The sequence below is a fragment of the Mastigoproctus giganteus genome, chromosome 3, assembly GCF_048544385.1.
Source record: "Mastigoproctus giganteus isolate SK-2022 chromosome 3, ASM4854438v1, whole genome shotgun sequence".
NCBI classification, from domain to species: domain Eukaryota; kingdom Metazoa; phylum Arthropoda; class Arachnida; order Uropygi; family Thelyphonidae; genus Mastigoproctus; species Mastigoproctus giganteus.
In genome coordinates this window covers 170,518,825-170,535,789 of record NC_143577.1, presented here as the reverse complement: position 1 = coordinate 170,535,789, position 16,965 = coordinate 170,518,825, and the positions used below count along the sequence as shown (strand labels likewise).

At 38.1% G+C, this 16,965-nt stretch overlaps 1 protein-coding gene across 5 annotated transcripts in view; it reads left to right on the top strand.

The window, feature by feature from the left end:
* Window positions 1–214: 214 nt before the first annotated feature.
* The window catches only part of Setd3 (SET domain containing 3), a 397,353-nt gene continuing 380,602 nt past the window's right edge, over window positions 215–16,965 (top strand). Inside the window, exons 1-2 of one of the 5 annotated variants that reach the window (XM_090370760.1) lie at window positions 215–271; window positions 11,301–11,410. In XM_090370760.1, the coding sequence (XP_090226886.1) occupies window positions 11,308–11,410 (103 nt within the window). In that variant the 5' untranslated portion in view covers window positions 215–271; window positions 11,301–11,307. The other 4 variants (XM_090370761.1, XM_090370757.1, XM_090370759.1 and 1 more) reach the window with 4 other exon arrangements.

Genomic DNA, 16,965 nt, shown 5'->3' with positions numbered 1-16,965 from the left:
TACTGTGCTAATTTGAATGCTTATACACAAAAGATACGTTTCTGTGTGACGGTTTAAACTCCTAGGTGGCTGCACAGAGTATAAACAAAAACAAAAATTTATTTCTTTTTGCTGAAAGCGAATCACTTCCTTCACCGCTAATCATTTTTTGGCCTAGTATGCTCAATGTATCGACATAAAAATACATTAATAATTCTTTTATCTTATTCTTTCCCAGATGAGGGACTGGCAGGCAAACATCATCGTTTACGTTGCATTAGTTATATTTTGGGTAGGTAGGTGGGTGGGGTACATGTAGTAAAGTATTCAGGCATTTTAGAAAAAAAAAAAAGAACTTGTTTCACAAGACAAAACATTTCTACTTGCGTTTCTCTCTCTCTCTCTCTCTCAATATATATATATATATATATATAATGTTTATTTTAAAAATTTATATTCTGACTTCAATTGTAATATTGCTACCTATCCATAAAAGGTAATATGCACAGAAACGTGTTAGTATCATGCTGCTGTTATAAAAACATAACGGTATGCGAAGGCTAGTAGATGTTTAGTTTACCGCTGCAAACTAATAAGGAGAGGTGATTTGAAACTCAAACGTAACGTATCAGCAACTATTTATGAAATTTACAAATGTAATGCGCATTCATTTTTATTTATCAAATATAATACAATGGTCAGGTTTTTACGTTATGCATTTTGTATATTTTAATCAGCTTTGTCAAGTGCCCTGAAAAAAAAAAATGACTGTATACGATCTAGAGAAGCTACGATTTTTCTTCTTTTACCTCTTTTTTCCAAAATGCTGTATATACACGTATGATAAGATTTTTCCAAAATGCTGTATATACACGCAAGAAAAATAATAAATTCATGCTATCCTTTCATAAAAACCAAGTAGTTTTTATAGATAGAAGATTCTAGTGAAAAAAAAAAAAATCACACATATATATATATAATCGATGCGGTTATCGACCATTGTACATGAAATGAATTTTTATTGAGCGGATTTCGTTGCTAATAAGAGGAAGGACGTATACAAATATCGTTTGGTTAACTATTTCGGTCTTTATTGGGGAAACGTAGATACAGCAAAAGGAGACAGTCCTTCCTCGTATACTTCACTTGTGCTCTTCAGGCATAATAAATCAGGTTTTTTAGGTTTTTTCACCTCCAAACCGTATATAAATTTTCTTTATGGCTCAGCTCTATTAACGGCATGACATCAGTGAGACACCCCTTTTTGTTTTAATTATAAAAAATTACCTTTAGGTATTTTTAATAAACTGAAAACGGTGAATTATTAATTAATAGGTAACTGTTTTCAATGAAAGTAAAGTTTTAGTGTATTTTTTTAGAATTTTCGTGGTCGCTGAACCCCTATATTGAAACACATACTTGCAGCGTATATGGTTGGGTGCAGCCTGAATGTCTTTATTATTATTATTTTTTTTCAGCTGTTTGCATTTTAGTAGCAAAACCAAAGCACTATAGCAAGACTAGACACCTGTCATCTCATAGACACCACATGGGAGTGGGAATTGTTTAGAAAAAAAAAAAAGAACTTTTGATCACCTGTTAAATGTCAGACAAAAAAAATAATATTTCGTAATTCATAGTATACTGAAATGAAAACAAAAAATACTGTATAACTAGTTGGAGAATATTTTTGGGGAAAGGCACACCCAGGAAAATATGATCGTATTTCGCGAATATAATAGTTACACTGCAATAGCATTGCAGTGTTGAATTTGGACTGCCCCAGTCATAACTAACTTTGCATAAATGTATTTTTTGCTGTGATTAATTGAAGGTGTTTTTTGTTTATTATTACCATCATGTCATCGTGAATGACTGATATACTTTGAGCAAATGGTGGTATTAATTACAATGTTACTGTATTAATTTGACTTTCAAAAGTAAACTAACATTATATATGTTTAGTGTAAAAGTTATATTTGATGACTGAATAATAAAAATCATTCAGCCAATTGAAAGTGCACATTTTCTGATAATATGGAAGCAAAATATTTTTGTCTCTCCGAAGGACAGACTGAAAACAAGGCAGTTCAATTTATGATTGGTACTTGAGTGGTACAAGTACCAATCATAAATTGAACACTTTACCTTGTTTCATCATCTTCCATATATACAACCTGCCTGAACGTTTGGAATCGTGATTCATATTTCTTAATTTTCAACGATTTTATTAAAATAGGACTAACTTGTTTACTAATTTTTATTAAAATATTTTCTATTATGTATAAAAATCAAAAAATTGAATAATGTTAAGAAAGTTCTAGAATATTCTAGAAAGGTGTATAAGATTCCTGTATATGGTAGAGCATTATAGAAGATTATTGAATGTGATAGAACATTATAGATGATTCTAGAAAGTGGGAGTATTGTTTTATTATTATTGAATATTGTAGATGATTCCAGAATGTTTTGTAATAATATAAATTGGAGAGTAAAAGCTGCCAAATCGAACACCCATCATGCAGAAAGAGTGTTTGTGTGTTTCTTGAAAAACGTGTCAAGAAATAAGGAACTGAGTGTTGAAAAAAGGAATGCTTTTAAAACTCTGTATAAAGAAAGTTGTTCCATGAAAAGTATTGGCAAAAAACTAGGTGTCCTATTTAAAGGAGTATGAACTACCATTCTGATTCAAGGAGACTGTCAGTTTAAACTGTAAAAATTCTATACAGTGGGACCCACTGATGATATTACCAACAGCAAACTCAAAATGGGAAGCATTCAAAGAAATTATCTTGAAATTATCTAGGCTTTACATACCAACTAAGAAATATTGTTCAAGGTTCAGGCCTAAATGGATGTCAGATGAACTAATGAGACATATGGCAGAGAAGAAAAATGCATGGGATACATATAAATTAACATGTGACACAGAAGCCTATGATAGATATAAGTTGATCTGTAACCAAGTTACAAAGGAGGTTAGGCAGGGCAAAGGCAGATTACAAGAAATCTTTGGCAAGGGATGCAAAGAAAAACAGCAAGGAGTTCTTTACTTATGTAAACTGTAGAAGGAAGGGGATGAACCAGATTGGTCCACTTGATATCGATGGTTCAACTGTTCATGATCCTGCTCAGGTAGCTAACAAACTAAATCAATATTTTGAATCTACATTCACACATGAGGAGTTATTCAAGAAGGGGAATGCCATAGATGGAGTAAACACTGGCAGTGAGCTAGATGATATTATTATTATTATTAGCATTAACCATATGGTGCAAGGAAGACTGAGGCTTATGCTGCACCAGCCAGCCAAAAAAAAAAAAAATTCCCATGTTACCCTGAGAAAGAGAGAGAGAAAGAGAGTAAAAGGGAATCACCAAGAAGGCAAGAAAAAGAAGAATGATGATGTCCAGCTCAGGACCCTGGGTTTGCCAAGCCCATACTCACCAGATGTGAGCCCCTGACTTGTAATAATTGAGAGTAAAGTGGAGGAGAAATTGTGCAAGATAAATACAAGAAAGGCACCTGAGGTGAATGGGATCTATCCAGTTATATTAAAGGAGGCAGCAAAGGAAGTAAGCAATCAGTTAGCCATAATTATGAGAGCTTCCTTGGACTCAGGGGAGGTACCCACAGACTGGAGATGTGAAAATGTAACCCCAATTCGCAAAGGAGGATCGAAGGCTGACACAAGTAATTATAGACCTGTGAGTTTAACTTCTGTTCCAGGAAAATTAATGGAAGCACTGCAGGATCATCTTGACAAGAATTCAGTTATAGCTCAGACACAGCATGGTTTTGTTAAGGGAAGGTCTTGCCTGACCAATTTGATTGGATACTATGATGTAGTCACAAAAGAATTGGATGCAGGGAATAACTTTGATATTATATATTTGGATCTTAGAAAGGCTTTTGATACTATTGCACATGGAAGACTGCTGCACAAATTGCAGCAGTGTGGCATTGGTGGCAAATTATTGCTATGGATAAAGGGATGGTTGAGTGGCAGAAGACAGAGAGTGGTAATTAATGGACACTCCTCATCGTGGACTAATGTTATTAGTGGAGTCCCTCAGGGTTCAGTCTTGGGTCCATTGTTGTTTTCTGTATTTATAAATAATATTGATGATGTTATATCAAGCTGAATGTCCAAGTTTGCAGACGATACAAAAGTTGGCAGGGTTGTTAAGGACGCTATGCTGCTGCAACAGGATCTGGAAAGGTTGAGCTGATGGGCTGAGAGGTGGCAAATGAAGTTTAACATCGACAAATGTAAAGTACTACATATGGGAAACATCAACCCCAGAGCAACGTATCAACTCTGTGGTACTACACTGACAGTGGTAGAGAATGAAAGCAGCCCGTCTGAGCAGTGCAGATGGGCTGCAAGAGTAGCTCATGGTGTCTTATCAATGATATACAGGAATTTTTCTAGCAGGGATAGGGAGGTGATTATTCCCTTGTGTAAGGCAATGGCCAGGCCGCACCTTGAGTACTGTATACAGGTTTGGAGGCCTCATTTCAAGAAAGATGTAGAGCTGCTGGAACGAGTACAGAGAAGGGCAATAAGGTTAGTGAACGGAATGAAGGGTTGCTCTTACGAGGAAAGGTTTAAGTTTTGCAAACTACAGTGTCTGGGGACTAGGCACCGGCGAGGTGATCTGATAGAGGTGTACAAAGCCTTGAATGGTTTGAGCATTCTCAATGCCGATGAGAAAATGCCTCTTGCTCAGAATAATCACCTGAGAGGGCATAAATTTAAATTGAGGAAAGACAGATGTAAGATAGATGTGCGGAAATTTGCCTTTAGCCAGCGGGTAGTTGGTTGGTGTAACAGACTTCTATCCTTTGTTGTGGAAGTTGATAGCCTAAATAAATTTAAGGCTCAGCTGGACAGGTATTTCGAACAAACGGAGGGGTGAAGTGAAAGGGCTTTTTTTTTTTTTTTTTTTTTTGGCTGATGCTGCATAAGCTTGCTTTCTTGCATCATATGCCTCTGCTAATGCTAAATATAATTATAGTATATATTGAAATCTCCACAAAGTGTTTTAGATTTCATTATGGAAGAAGGTATGTATTTCTGTAAAAACATCGGTGTTCTTCTGAATGAACTGAGCATTGAACACGATCCTAATGAAAGGCATATGTTTATTGGAGCCTCAAAATTAAATTTAAAAACGTTTCGTTGCCCAATGGAAATGCTTTCCGTCAATTTGTCTATTTATGTTCTTTTCTTGAAAGAAACATATGGAAGTATGTACAAGATCCTGAGTAATGTACCATGACGTTCTTTAAAATGTCTGTGATGATTTTAATATAACTGGATTATTCACTGGGTCTACTGGAGCTTTCACAAAATACTGTTGTTTTTTGTCTGTTGTCTCATATCCCACTTCTGCACAAAATATTGTGCAGAAGTGGGACATGAGAGAGAGAGAGGAATTTTTATTTGGGAGAAGTACTATAAAATATGTTCCACTGGTTGATCAAAATAAATTTCTTCCACATGTGCATATAAAGCTTCAATTAATGAAGAATTTTGTTTAGGTTCTCAATAATCTCAGTATTCCTAGAGTGACATATCGATTGTGTGGTACCGTACTGAGCATAGTGAAAAATGGAAGTGAAAAGAACCTGGGGGTAGTTATGCAGTCTGATGTGGAGTTCTCTGAGCAGTATGGACGGGCTGCCGGGGCGGCTCATGGGGTATTTGACAGTGATGTGCGGAAATTTTGCTGGTGGGATAAGGAGGTGATTATCCCTGGATACTAAATTGTATGGGTAGTGGTCGGGACACATGTTGAGTGCTGCATGGAAGTCTGTAGGCCTCATTTTAGGAAGGATGTAGACAAGTGGTGAGAGGAATAAAGGGGTGCTTTTTACAAAAAAAGGCTTCCGTTATGCAAATTGCAGCATCTGGAAATGAGGCACCTGTGAGGTGATCTGATTGAGGTGTTTAAGGCTTTGATTGGCTTAGGAAACTCAGTGGTTTTGAATAAATTCAATAAAGAACTACACAAATTATTTGAGGGGATGGATAGTGAAATGGGAATTTTGTTTTATTTTTTATTTATTTATTTTTTGGATGATGCTGTATAAGTTTGCTTTCTTGCATCATTTGCCACTATTAATACTAATACTAAAGGACAAACCATGACAAGATGACCACACGTAACAATGGAAGCACAAGAGAAGACGATAACACTGATTGGTGTCCAGTATACTCCTAACTTTGTGGAAGAAATTTTATATTACTACAAGACAATGACCTGAAGCATAGCTCTAAGATGTGCACAGACTTTATAGCAACTAAACAATAGGAGGGGGGGGGTATTGAAAATTATGGTGTGGCCACCCCACTCACCTGAGTTAAACATAATAGTGCTTTTATGGGATCATCTAGACTGTGAAGTCTGCCCAACTTCAAAAAATTTATGGTAAAGTTTATAGATTTCTTGGAATAATGTTGGTCAAGATACTACTATTAAAATGGAGAATCTCTTCCCTTGGTTCTCCCTTGAGTCATAGCACTCCTGCCACTTTGTGCCCATTACTTTGCTGTTTTAGTCTTGGGGCATGATATTGGTTGTCTAGCTGAAGACATCAAGTTCTGTGGCCCATTTTTCATCTGATGCGGCTCTTGTTAATTCCAGTGATGACTAATCTGGTATGGATTTAGATTGTGTTTTTTTTCTCATATGATGAATGGGTTTTGGTATTATCATTTTTTTTGTATGGTGTCTTGAATTTTGAAAGCTGTGTGATGTTATAACTGGTATGTAGTCTTTAGCTATCCTCTGTATTTAATTTTCACTTATTCTGTGTTTATGTAATATTTATCCCTCAGCATAATCTCTTCTGGCCTGTGTGCCATCCAGAGTTGGTTGGTAATATTGTATCCAGTTTACTGACTAATAAACTAATATATATATATATATATATATATATATATTTCTTTTGTTTAAAAAAGATATTTGGGGTTTTAAATCAGAAGGTGTAGCTGCTAAAAGTTCTTGTCATATGATTGAATCCCAAAAAAAAACAAAAAAAAAAAAAAAAAAAACCTCATGCAGCATTTCAGTGGTTGAACTGTGTAGTATGTCATGTTTTATTATTATTTTATTATTATTTGCCATATGGTGCAAGGAAGTGAGGCTTATGCTGCACTAGCCAAAAAAAATTCCCGAGTTACCCTGAGAGAGAGAGAGAGAGAGTCAAAAATAAATAGAAGGGAATCACCAAGAAAGAGAAGAATGATGATATCCAGCTCAGGACCCTGGGTGTGCCAAGCCCATACTCACCAGATGTGAGCCCCTGAGGTTGTTGGAGCCAGATGTCCTGTTCATTTTCCTCTAGCAGTGTAATAAACTATATTATAATGCCTTGATGAGCATTAGAGGAGATTGATTGATAAAAAAATATGGGCCTAATTAACCTTTGAGATATTAGCATTAACATTAGTTGAGGCATACGATGCAAGAAAGCAAGCATAGAGCATCAGCCAAAAAAAAAGCTTTCCCATTTCACCCATCCGGTCACTCCAAATGTTTGTCTAGTTCAGCCTTAAATTTATTTAAGCTATCAACTTCCACACCAGATGTAAGTCTGTTCCAGCAAGCAATCAACTACCCACTGGCTAAAGGCAAACTTCAGCACATCTTTTCTACAACTGTTTTTCCTCAATTTGAATCAATGCCCCCTCAGGTTCTTAATCTCAGCAAGTGGAAGTATCCCATCAGCACTGAGCCTGCTCAAACCATTCAAGGCCTTGTACACCTCAATCAGATAAACGTGCAGATGCCTAGTCTCCAGGTGTTGCAACTGACAGAACTTAAGCCTCTCCTGGTAAGAGAACGCCTCTCACCAATCCTGTTCCCTTTCTCTTTACTCATTCTAACAGAGAGTGGTAATCAATGGACACTGCTCTTCGTGGACTAATGTTATTAGTGGAGTCCCTCAGGGTTCAGTGTTGGGCCCATTGTTGTTTTCTGTATTTATAAATGATATTGATGGTGGTATATCAGGCTTAATGTCCAAGTTGCCAGACAATACGAAGGTTGGCAGGGTTGTTAATGACATTAAAGATAGTACACTGCTGCAACAGGATCTAGAAAAGTTGAGCAGATGGGCTGAGAGGTGGCAAATGAAGTTTAACTTTGACAAATGTAAAGTACTACATATGGGAAGCAGTAATCCCAGAGTAACGTATCAACTCTGTGGTACCACATTGACAGCGGTAGAAAATGAAAAGGACTTGGGGTAATTGTGCAGGCAGATATGGAGTTTTTTGAGCAGTGCAGATGGTCTGCAAGAGTAGCTCATGGTGTCTTGTCAATAATATACAGGAATTTTTCTAGCAGGGATAAGGAGGTGATTATCCCCTTGTATAAGGCAATGGTCAGGCCACACCTTGAGTACCGTATACAGGTCTGGAGGCCTCATTTCAAGAAGGATGTAGAGCTGTTGGAACGAGTACAGAGAAGGGCAACAAGATTAGTGAATGGAACAAAGGGTTGCTCTTATGAAGAAAGGCTTAAGTTTTGAAAATTACAGTGTCTGGAGACTAGGCACCTGCAAGGTGATCTGATTGAGGTTTATAAAGCTTTGAATGGTTTGAGCATGCTCAATGCGGATGGGATTCTTCCTCTTGCTCGGAATAATCGCCTGAGAGGGCATAAATTCAAATTGAGGAAAGATGGTTGTAGGATAGACGTACGGAATTTTGCCTTTAGCCAGCGGGTGGTTGATTGGCGGAACAAACTTCCATCTATCGTAGAAGTTGATAGCTTAAATAGATTCAAAGCAGAACTTGACATACATTTGGAGCGAGTGGATGGGTGAAATAAGTGTTTTTTTTTTTTTTTTTTTTTGGCTGATGCTATATAAGCTTGCTTTCTTGCATCATTTGCCTATGCTAATAACTCTACATCCTTCATAAAATGAGGTTTCCAGACCTGTACGCAGTACTCAAGGTATAGTCTGACCATTGCCTTTTACAAAGGTATAATTGCCTCCTTGTCTCTGCTAGCAAAATTCCTATATATCATCGACGAAACTCCATGATCTGCTCTGGCAGCCTGTCTGCACTCCTTAGAGAACTTCATATCTGATTGCATAATTATGTGGAGAATGAAAAAGACCGGGGGGGGGTGTCTTTTTCATTCTCCACCTCCTTGAGTTTAGTACCACACAGTTGGTAGGTTTCTCTTGGGTTACTGCTACCCATATGCAGTACTTTGCATTTGTCAATATTAAACTTCAGTTACTCTTCTCAGTCCATCTACCTATCTTTTCTAGATCCTGTTGCAGTGGCATACTGTCTTTACTATCATTAACAACCCTGCCAACCTTTGTATCATATGCAAACTTGGACATTAAGCCTGATATTAATGGTAACTCGATATCATTAATAAATACAGAAAACAAGAATGGACCCAGCACCGAACCCTGGGGGACTCCACTAATAACATTAGTCCACGTAAAGCAGTGTCCATTTATTGCCTCTCTGCCATCTCCCACTCGACCATCCCTTGTCCTTAATGCCATACTGCTCCAATTTGTATAGCTGTCTTCCATGTGCAACAGTATCAAAAGCTTTCCTGAAATCCAAATATATGATATCAAAATTATTTTTGATCCAGTTCCTTTGTGACCACATCGTAGTATCCAATCAAATTGGTCAGATAAGACTTCCTATCAAACCCATGCTGTGTCTGAACTATTACTGCAGTTTTGAAGGCGTCTCCCTAGCCAGGTGGGAAGGAGCAGTAGTGCGTAGCACACGCTTCTTGATTAGACCGGGGTTCGAGCCCGTCACCACCAAATACGGAGGATGCGGAAACGTCAGGGAATGACCACCGCATATCCCCGGAGCAATATGGCCTTAGTTGCTAATGCTCCTAAACACCAGTTAACAAACAAACTGCAGTTTTGTCTATGTGACCTGCATTACTTTTTTAACCAGTGACTCCATTATTTTCTCCAGAACAGAAGTTAAACTAATAGGTCTATAAGTATATGCATCACCCTTTGAATCCCCTTTGTGAATTGGGGACACATTTGCACATCTCCAGTCCGTGGGAACCCTCCCTCAATCTAAGGATGCTCTCATAATTATAGCCATAGGTTTGCTTACTTCTCTCGCTGCTTCCTTCAATATAACTGGATAGATTCCAGTTGCCCCAGGTGCCTTTTTTGTATTGAACTTCAACAATTTCTCCTCCACTTTGTGTCCGTTATTACAAAATCATTTATCTCCCTGTTAGAGTTTAACAAACTTCTGTCCTCCCCTTCGTTACAGAATTTCTCATGTGTGAATGTAGATGCAAAATACTCATTTAGTTTGTCAGCTATCTGTGCAGGATCATCAACAGTCCAACCATCAATATCATATGGACCAATCCGATTCATCCCCTTCCTTCTAGGGTTTACCTAAGTAAAGAAGTGTTTGTTGTTTTTCTTTGCATCCTTTGCCAAGGATTTCTCATAATCAGCCTTTGCTTGTCTAACCTAACCACCCTAAACAGATTTTTTTGAACACTTGCAGATATTCAGTGCTCCATATTTTCCAGTTTTGACTGTTGTTATGGCTACTAAGGTGAAAGTGAGCTTTGTCAGTGAAATGAATTTTATACAAAATTTTAATATCTTCCTGGTGAAGTAAACTTTTAAACTAACAAAAGCACTATAATCTTTAAACATTATCCTGAAATTGAAGCTTATGGATTCTGTATGCAAAAAGGTTTAGATGATATTCCCTTTTGAATGCTGAGTTTCTGTAAAGATTTGTTTGGAGACTGCAAAATTTTTTGTTTAATGTCATCAAATGTGTCATGTGTAGGAATATCCCTTTTTTTTTTTTTTTCACATTCCCTATTCCCAGCTGATCCATAATCATGAATCTTTATTATCTTGAAAATCGAACCTTTTTCTTTTGTGGATAGTTTACTGTTAGGGAATTTTCAACAAATTTTTGCCGACATTCGTGGTAAGACTTTGTTTCCAAGTAAGATTCCACCAAAATAAATATGTTTGGCATGACCTTTATTCACCAGTAATGGTATAACTTTACATGTGACTTTAAACACTAGTTGTAACTGGTTACACGCAATATTAAACACTGGTTGTAACAAACTGAACACTTGTAGTGCTAAACTTTCACTTCTCCATTACCTGACATCCTCTGCTAGTGTTCAGTGATGATCATTACTTGTGATCAAACACCAATGATCATTACTTGTTAGTGTTGCACTTAACAAAAATAAGCACCCTGTATTAAAGAATTTTGTACTACATTGTTTATTAATTTGGCATTTCATAGATAAAATATGGGGAGGAACAAAAAGAAGCAGGCTGCTAAAAGAGATCCACTTATGATAAATCCTAAAACTAGATCAGAGATCCTTAAATTAGCTGAAGAAATTCTCCAGAGTAAGTAATACATTTCAGTAACTTGTTCTGTGTAATAATTAACACTTATGCATATATGTTCTGTTATAATAAAGGGTCATCGAAAAAGGTGTCTGTGATTTCCCTTTTAATTATCTTCAGAAATATTTGATCGATTGCTGTGATTGTAGCAGCAAACAGTGTGGCAGCTCACTAAGTTTTATTTCGCAGCTCAACCTTGAGGTGTCAAATAAAACTTATGACCTTGGCTGTGTCGTGAGTCCTACAGAATGATTCCTATGTGCACCACCTCATCAGTGTCAGTAAGATGGCCACTGTGCAACAGAAAGCATAGTGTGTTGTGGTATGCAGAATTTAAATCTGTTGTAACAGTGCAATGTCAATACCTACATACATCGGTATTGACATTGCACTGTTATGCGTATCACAACACACACCCTGCAACAGAAAGTGCAGTGTGTGTGTTGTGTATAGAATGTGTACCACAACACCGTGCAACAGAAAGTGCAGTGTGTGTTGTGGTAAGCATAAAGTGCAGCATCAATACCGACATATGTCAGTATTGATGTTGCACTGTTATGCTTACCACTGCACTTTCTGTTGCATGGTGGCCATCTTACTGACACTGACTGAGGCAGTGTGCGTAGGAGTCATTCTGTGCACACTCATGGTGCAGCCAAGGTCATTGTTGAGGTGTCAAATAAAACTTAAGTGAATTACCACACTGTTTGCTGCTACGATTACAACAATTGATCAAACACTTCGGAAGATAATTAAAAGGGAAATCACGGACACCTTTTTTGATGGCCCTGTATATTATATGGATTAAAATTTGTTAAATTTAATGCCACATAATTGCTGCACTTTTGTAATTACAAAAGAAGTGCAAGAAAATCTCATTATAATGAACTTCTTTGGGAGGGGTACATAAATCATTTCATTCTGCTGAAATTTCATTCTAACAGATATGATCAGAAATTATTTCAAAAGAATCATTATTTCTTCAAATTCACAGCATGCCTACTTTATTAGGTACACTTACCTAAAGCGAGTAAGTCTACCTTTATTACTGAGAATAGTCTGGATTCCTCTTGGCATGGACTCAGTTTTTGTCCCAAATTGAAATAAAATATGTTGGTTGTAACCTAATAGCAAGCAGGTTTCCCTTTTAAATCTCAGAATAGTCTGGATTTGTTGTGGCATAGGCTCAGCAGATTAGATGATTACAGAACTCTACTCTGAAGAGCTTGTTCCACCTCATTCCACAGGTGGAATTTCAATTGGATTGGGATTGAATTCATTCCCTTGTTTCTGGACCTGGTTCTGTATAATTCTGGCTTTGTGACATAGTACATTACTCTGTCAGTAGATTATAGATTATAAGTAGATTATAGACCTAGTGAGGATCCTTAGTTTATTCTAAATTGAGATAGCGAGATTTGGAAGCTAATCAATACTTACGAGTCCGTAGAAGTACCGTTCGAGAATTCCCGCCATTTTTACACGATAGCATAAGCTTAGTGTAGTATAGTGCATAATATAATATTGTCAATTAATCAGTAATATTGTCAATTAATCAGTAAATCTATTAATCTTGATAAACTTTATTGTCAATTAAATTGTATTTTTAACTCTATATATTTATAACGACTTAATCGTAACAAATAATTAATACATAACTATAGTGGTACAAGTGATACGGAAGTTGTATAAAGGGAACTCGTAGAAAACACTAGATACCGAAAAAAAAAAAAAAAAAAAAAAAAATTAACATAACTGTTTTTGGATATAACTTAAGGATTTAATTTTTGTTTTGAAATTTTATTTAATTAAATCGGAATCATGACTCTGACCAGAGCAGCAAAGCAAAAGGCTCAAGCTAATGGGAGTGCTGTGGTTCAGGGGAGAACTGAGGGGGGCAGTTGCCCTCTGAATCACAGTCTTTTAAAATGCACTGTTTGCTTGATGTTTGCGGAGCAGTCGGGTATGGGACATGATACTGCCAAGGGGGATGTCTTTGTGTGTGCACGATGTAAGGAGTGCAAGGAAATCAGGCGACAACTCAGCGTTGTTATGGGCCTTTATGAGAGCTTGAAGGACAGGGTGGATGCCCTCGAAGGAAATAAATTGAGGGGCCCATCAAGCTCTCAGCTGCCCACATCAATGCCAGAGCTTGCACTTGGTCATCAGGCAACACAGAGGCAGCCCCCTAGGCAGAATGCGCTGGTCCCACAGGAACTAGTAGTTGTTGGTGACTCTATTGTCAGGGAAACGGGGAACATGCTTTGTAAAAAGGATAGGTGGAATAGGACCAGGGTATGTCTGCCAGGGGCAAAGGTTGATGACGTTGTAGAGCGAATATCATCTTTTAAGGGCACAAAAGGTGATATAGTTGTACACGTTGGCACTAATGATATTAAGAGTAGGAGACCGGCGGAATTACTTAGCAAGTACAGGTCACTGTTGAAAAAAAGCCGTGAATTAGGGTTGAATTTGAAAGTGTCTGCAATTCTGCCCAGACACGATAGGAGGGAGTATATGATGAGAGCCTTGTCGATCAATTCGGCCCTGGAGGGATTGTGCAAGGCTCAAGGGGTAGAATTTTTTTCAGCCTGGACTGTACTTGTTAACAGGAGAGATTGCTTTTACAGGGATGGGATACACTTAAATAGAAAGGGTGCAAGAATTTTTGCTGATGCTGTCGAGGCAGTGTTAGGTGGGTCGGAAAACTGCTAGTTGGGGGGGGATACAAGGACTAATAGATTAACAGTAGCCACTGGCAGAGGTTTAAGTGATTCTTGCACTGCTTCTATTGAAATGAGCAGAAGCCTGAAAAACAAGATTCAGGATGTTTCAGAGACTGCTGGGAGTCATTGCGGTACAGTAAACACATGGGTTGTGTTAGGGTAGTTAAGAATAGAAACAGGTGCATGTATACCTGCGTGTACACCAATGCTAGGAGTTTGGTAAATAAATTTGATGAATTTGAGGTATTGCTCAAAACATCAAAGGCAGATATTGTTGGGATATCAGAGACGTGGTGTCACACAGATATAAGTAATGTGGAACTGGAATCTGGGGAGTACAATGTGTATAGAAAGGATAGACAGGACAGGAGGGGAGGAGGGGTTATGCTATTAGTTAAGAAACACATAAAGTCCAAGGAAGTGAAGCCAGTCGACATCGATGGACAGGGCAGTGTCGAGTCAGTTTGGTGTGACATAGGCATAGGGAAATCAAAATTGAGAGTAGGAGTGTGCTATAGGCCTAATGACTCTGATGAGTATAATAAGATATTGTACAGGGAAATAGAGTGGGCCAGTAAATCAGAGAGTCTTATAATGGGGGATTTTAATTTCCCAGATATTGACTGGAATTTGTGGGTTGGTCACTCGCACACTAGCAAGGCTTTTGTGGATTTATTGGATGATTGTTTTCTACATCAGCATGTTCGTGAGGCAACAAGAGGGAGCAATACTCTTGATCTGATTATCAGTAGTGATTCTTCATGCATTAAGAATCTGCAGATAAATGAACCACTAGGTGGCAGTGATCACAGTGTGTTGAAGTGGGATTTACTCCAGGAGGTAACTACCATCAGAGGTAAAGGGAAGGGTTTTTGTTTTCGTAAAGGCGACTATGATGGTCTGAGACAGTATTTAAATTCTATACAGTGGGACCAACTGATGATGTTACCAACAGCAAACTCAAAATGGGAAGCATTCAAGGAACTAATCTTGGAGGCTACCAGGCTTTACATACCAACTAAGAAATACTGTTCAAGGTTTAGGCCTAAATGGTTGTCAGATGAACTGAGACAGGTGGCAGAGAAGAAAAATGCATGGGATACATACAAATTAATGGGTGACATGGAAGCCTATGATAGATATAAGTTGGTCTGTAACCAAGTCACAAAGGAGATTAGGCAGGCAAAGGCAGACTACGAAAAATCCTTGGCAAAGGATGCAAAGAAAAACAGAAAAGAGTTCTTTACATATTTAAACTCAAGAAGGAAAGGGATGAATCAGATTGGTCCACTGGATATTGATCGTTCAACAGTTGAGGATCCTGCTCAGGTGGCTAACAATCTAAACGAGTATTTTGCATCTACATTCACGCATGAGGAGTTATTCAGGAAGGAGAATGATGTAGGTAAAGTAAACATTGGCAGTGAGCTGGATGATTTTGTAATAACTGAGAAGAAAGTGGAGGAGAGATTGTTGAGGATAAACATAAAAAAGGCACCTGGGGTGGATGGGATCTATCCAGTTATATTAAAGGAGGCGGCAAAGGAAGTAAGCAAACCCCTAGCCATAATTATGAGAGCTTCTTTGGACTCAGGGGAGGTACCCATAGACTGGAGATGTGCAAATGTAACCCCAATTCACAAAGGAGGATCAAAGGCTGACACAAGTAATTATAGACCTGTTAGTTTAACTTCTGTTCCAGGTAAATTAATGGAGGCACTGGTTAAAGAAGCACTGCAGGATCATCTAGACAAGAATTCAGTTATAGCTCAGACGCAGCATGGTTTTGTTAAGGGCAGGTCTTGCCTGACCAATTTGATTGGATACTATGATGTAGTCACAAAAGAACTGGATGCAGGGAATAACTTTGATATTATATATTTGGATCTTAGAAAGGCTTTTGATACTGTTGCACATGGAAGACTGCTGCACAAATTGGAGCAGTGTGGCATTGGAGGCAAATTGCTGCTATGGATAAGGGGTTGGTTGAGTGGCAGAAGACAGAGAGTGGTAATCAATGGACACTGCTCAACGTGGACTAATGTTATTAGTGGAGTTCCTCAGGGTTCAGTGTTGGGTCCGTTGTTGTTTTCGGTGTTTATGAATGATATTGATGATGGGATATCAAGTTTAATGTCCAAGTTTGCAGATGATACAAAGGTTGGCAGGGTTGTTAAGGACACTACTGACGCTATGCTGCTGCAACAGGATCTGGAAAGGTTGAACAGATGGGCTGAGAGGTGGCAAATGAAGTTTAACATTGACAAATGTAAAGTACTACATATGGGAAACAGTAACCCCAGAGCAACGTATCGACTCTGCGGTACTACACTGACAGTGGTGGAGAATGAAAAGGACCTGGGGGTAATTGTGCAGGCAGATATGAAGTTCTCTGAGCAGTGCAGACGAGCTGCAAGAGTAGCTCATGGTGTCTTGTCAATGATATACAGGAATTTTTCTAGCAGGGATAAAGAGGTGATTATTCCTTTGTATAAGGCAATGGTTAGGCCACATCTTGAGTACTGTATACAGGTCTGGAGGCCTCATTTCAAGAAGGATGTAGAGCTGCTGGAACGGGTACAGAGAAGGGCAACAAGATTAGTGAATGGAACAAAGGGTTGCTCTTATGAAGAAAGGCTTAAGTTTTGCAAATTACAGAGTCTGGAGACTAGGCACCGGCGAGGTGATCTGATAGAGGTGTATAAGGCTTTGAATGGTTTGAGCATGCTCAATGCCAATGGGATTCTTCATCTTGCTCAGAATAATCACCTCAGAGGGCATAAATTCAAATTGAGGAAGGACGGATGTCGGATAGATGTGCCTTTGGCC